General features: G+C 36.2%; 1 protein-coding gene across 1 annotated transcript in view; it reads left to right on the top strand.

Annotated features, from left to right (window-relative positions):
* The window catches only part of LOC106869883 (tyrosine-protein kinase STK), an 11,792-nt gene that overhangs the window by 3,098 nt on the left and 5,816 nt on the right, over positions 1–2,878 (top strand). Inside the window, exons 2-3 of the mRNA XM_014915806.2 lie at positions 1,036–1,200; positions 2,019–2,278. Of these exons, the coding sequence (XP_014771292.1) occupies positions 1,036–1,200; positions 2,019–2,278 (425 nt within the window). The remainder of the gene's footprint in view (positions 1–1,035; positions 1,201–2,018; positions 2,279–2,878) is intronic.

Raw genomic sequence — 2,878 nt, 5'->3', positions numbered from 1 at the left:
TGTGTGTGTGTTTGTGTTTGTGTGTCTGTGTTTGTCCCCCAGCATCGCTTGATAACAGATGCTAGTGTATTTACGTCCCCGTAACTTAGCGGTTCGGCAAAAGAGACTGATAGAATAAGTACTAGGCTTACAAAGAATAAGTCCTGGGGTCGATTTGCTCGACTAAAAGGTGGTGCTCCAGCATGGCCGCAGTCAAATAACTGAAACAAGTAAAAGAGTAAACGATATATATATATATATATGCATGCCTGTATGTATGTATGTATGGGTAGGTAGGTAGGTAGGTAGGTAGGTGTGCAATTGTGTGTACAGCTGAAAGAAAAAGGTGCTGAATATGTTATTTAGAATACATATTTGTAGATATGTTATTAATTATTTGCATTGTCATTATTTAGTTTCGTAAGCACAAAACACGAATAGTAATATAAAATGATATTCATAAATAATATTTGGAAACAGGCGAGTTGGATTTAATCCATTGCAACCATCATCCCTATACATGCCATTAACATTGTGCCTGCGTATGTTACGAATCCAAGTTCAATTACCTCCCTTTACATCTTTTAGTACAAATAATGCAAGAGCTAATATAACAAATACAGGTTGCTGCAGTTGTTTAATTCCTGATTAGTCATGGTTGAGTAGACCTATAATCAAAGGCGTTTCAGCCGTGACCATCAATTTCTTTTTGTTTTGTTTTGTATTTTGGTGTTTTTCTTTTTTTTTTGTGGTATATCTAGGACTACTTCATACAACGTTTTCTTTTCATATTTAAGGAAAAACTGAAGGTAAGCTTGGCTGCTATTTCTAGCAAGGTGTAACTTCTTTGAGGGACCCCTTTGTTTCGCTAATCATGTACCAATAATATACTACGGGTTAATTCAATCAAATTTTCCACCCTCCTGAACCTTAAATCCTTCTATAAATTGATCAGTACATTGATTTTTATTTGTTCGTATTTGGGGTTTTTTTAATTTTCTCTTCTATTTCTAATTTTTTTCTTCTTTTCTCTTCATATTTTTCAAAAAACAAAAGCATCATCGGATGGAATATTCCAGTCATTGACAACCCCATGTGTGAAAAGTAAACCCGTCCTTTCGGATTTGTCCAAGGAGTTGCGTGATCAATGGGAAATACCTCGAGAAGATATACAACTTCTCGGTGTACTTGGTAGCGGACAGTTTGGTGAGGTACGAAAAGGTAAGTGTAAAAGCAATACAAGGCAACAACAACATCAACAACAACACAAAAAATAATAATAATAATGATGATAATAATAGTAACAACTGAGCCCCACCTGCGAGATCATGTTGGGCTCCACCTGCGAGGTCATGCTCTGGGCCCCACCTGCGAGGTCATGCGCAGTTTATCTTGATATGAGATCACCATGTCGCGCACATATGGTTGTGATGCATGTGCCTGGTGTACCCTTATCAGATGGGTAGTCATGATGGGTATACTGGGCTTCATATATTTTACCCCAGTGTCACTTTGATGGCATGCACTGCTTTCTCACTCAATAATAATAATAATAATAATAATAATAATAATAACAACAACAACGTATATTCCTTGTGCATTCCAAAACCGAGTTACCGATTTTGACGTATGGGGTATCAAAAGATTCAGTACTATTTCGGCTACAAATTAAACTTAATTTCCATTATAGTCTTTTCCATAAATCAACTATCGTAAACATTTTATACGACGACGTCACATTTTCTATGTGTGTGTACCTTAAAAGACATCAATCATCACGACACACACCTTCACTCACTCCATCACTCTCTTTCTCTTTCTCTCTCTCACACACACGCGCACACACACACACACACGTCTATTTCATATACACCTACGAATATCTTTCACCTTCTTTCTCTCTGTCCTTTTCGCTTTCTTTTCTTTCAATTTCTACTCTCTTCAAATAAATTGTTACGGAATATATATATATATATATCAACTTTTTTGTATGTGCGTATAATGTTATGATTTTAATCTGTTCTTTCATTATTCCCAAGGTCTCTGGAAAAACAGTATCACAGTTGCAGTGAAAACCTTAAAACCCGGTTCAATGTCAGCCGACAGCTTTCTAGAAGAGTCCAAAATAATGAAAAGATGCAAACACAAGAACCTAGTCCTCCTCTATGCCGTGTGTTCAGTGGGCGAGCCCATTCTCATTGTCACTGAATTTATGTGCAACGGAAGTCTGCTGTCTTACTTGCGTTCACCTACAGGGGAAGCGTTAAGCTTTGAAGAACTTATACATATGGCAGCCCAGGTGAGTAGAGCGCGAAGGAAGGGAGGTCGTATGCGTGAATATATGTATACACATACACTCAAACGTCCACATACCCACATACACGCACATACACATATGTGTACACACATACATATGTATGTATATATATGTGTGCATATATATATGCATATATATGCATATATGTATGTTTATATGTATATATGCATGTATGTATGTTAGTATATATGTATAACTCTCTCTCTCTCTCTCTCTCTCGCTCTCTGTATCTATGTCTATATATACATATTATTTATATAGATAGGGTGATAAATTGAATATCAATTTAATTTAAAACCCAGTGGCCTAGCATATAAAAAAATCTGAAAATTCAGAAAAAATTATACTACACGTGTATAAGGGATGACCACTAGGTGGACATCCAATATGCTAGAAAGAGGTCATCAACGACCCAACCACAAAGAAAAATAATGTTCTCCAGAACAGAACAAAATGAGAAATATACAGAATAAAGAATTATCTATGGACTGCAGTTTCGAACATTAACGTTTTACTTACGTAACAACATCCGTGTTCTCATCAGCATTCTGTATATATCTCATTTTGTCCTGTTCTGGTGTT

This window comes from Octopus bimaculoides, chromosome 23 (assembly GCF_001194135.2).
Source record: "Octopus bimaculoides isolate UCB-OBI-ISO-001 chromosome 23, ASM119413v2, whole genome shotgun sequence".
Lineage (NCBI taxonomy): Eukaryota > Metazoa > Mollusca > Cephalopoda > Octopoda > Octopodidae > Octopus > Octopus bimaculoides.
The sequence above is the reverse complement of the archived record's forward strand: the minus strand, read 5'-3'. Positions and strand labels throughout refer to the sequence as shown.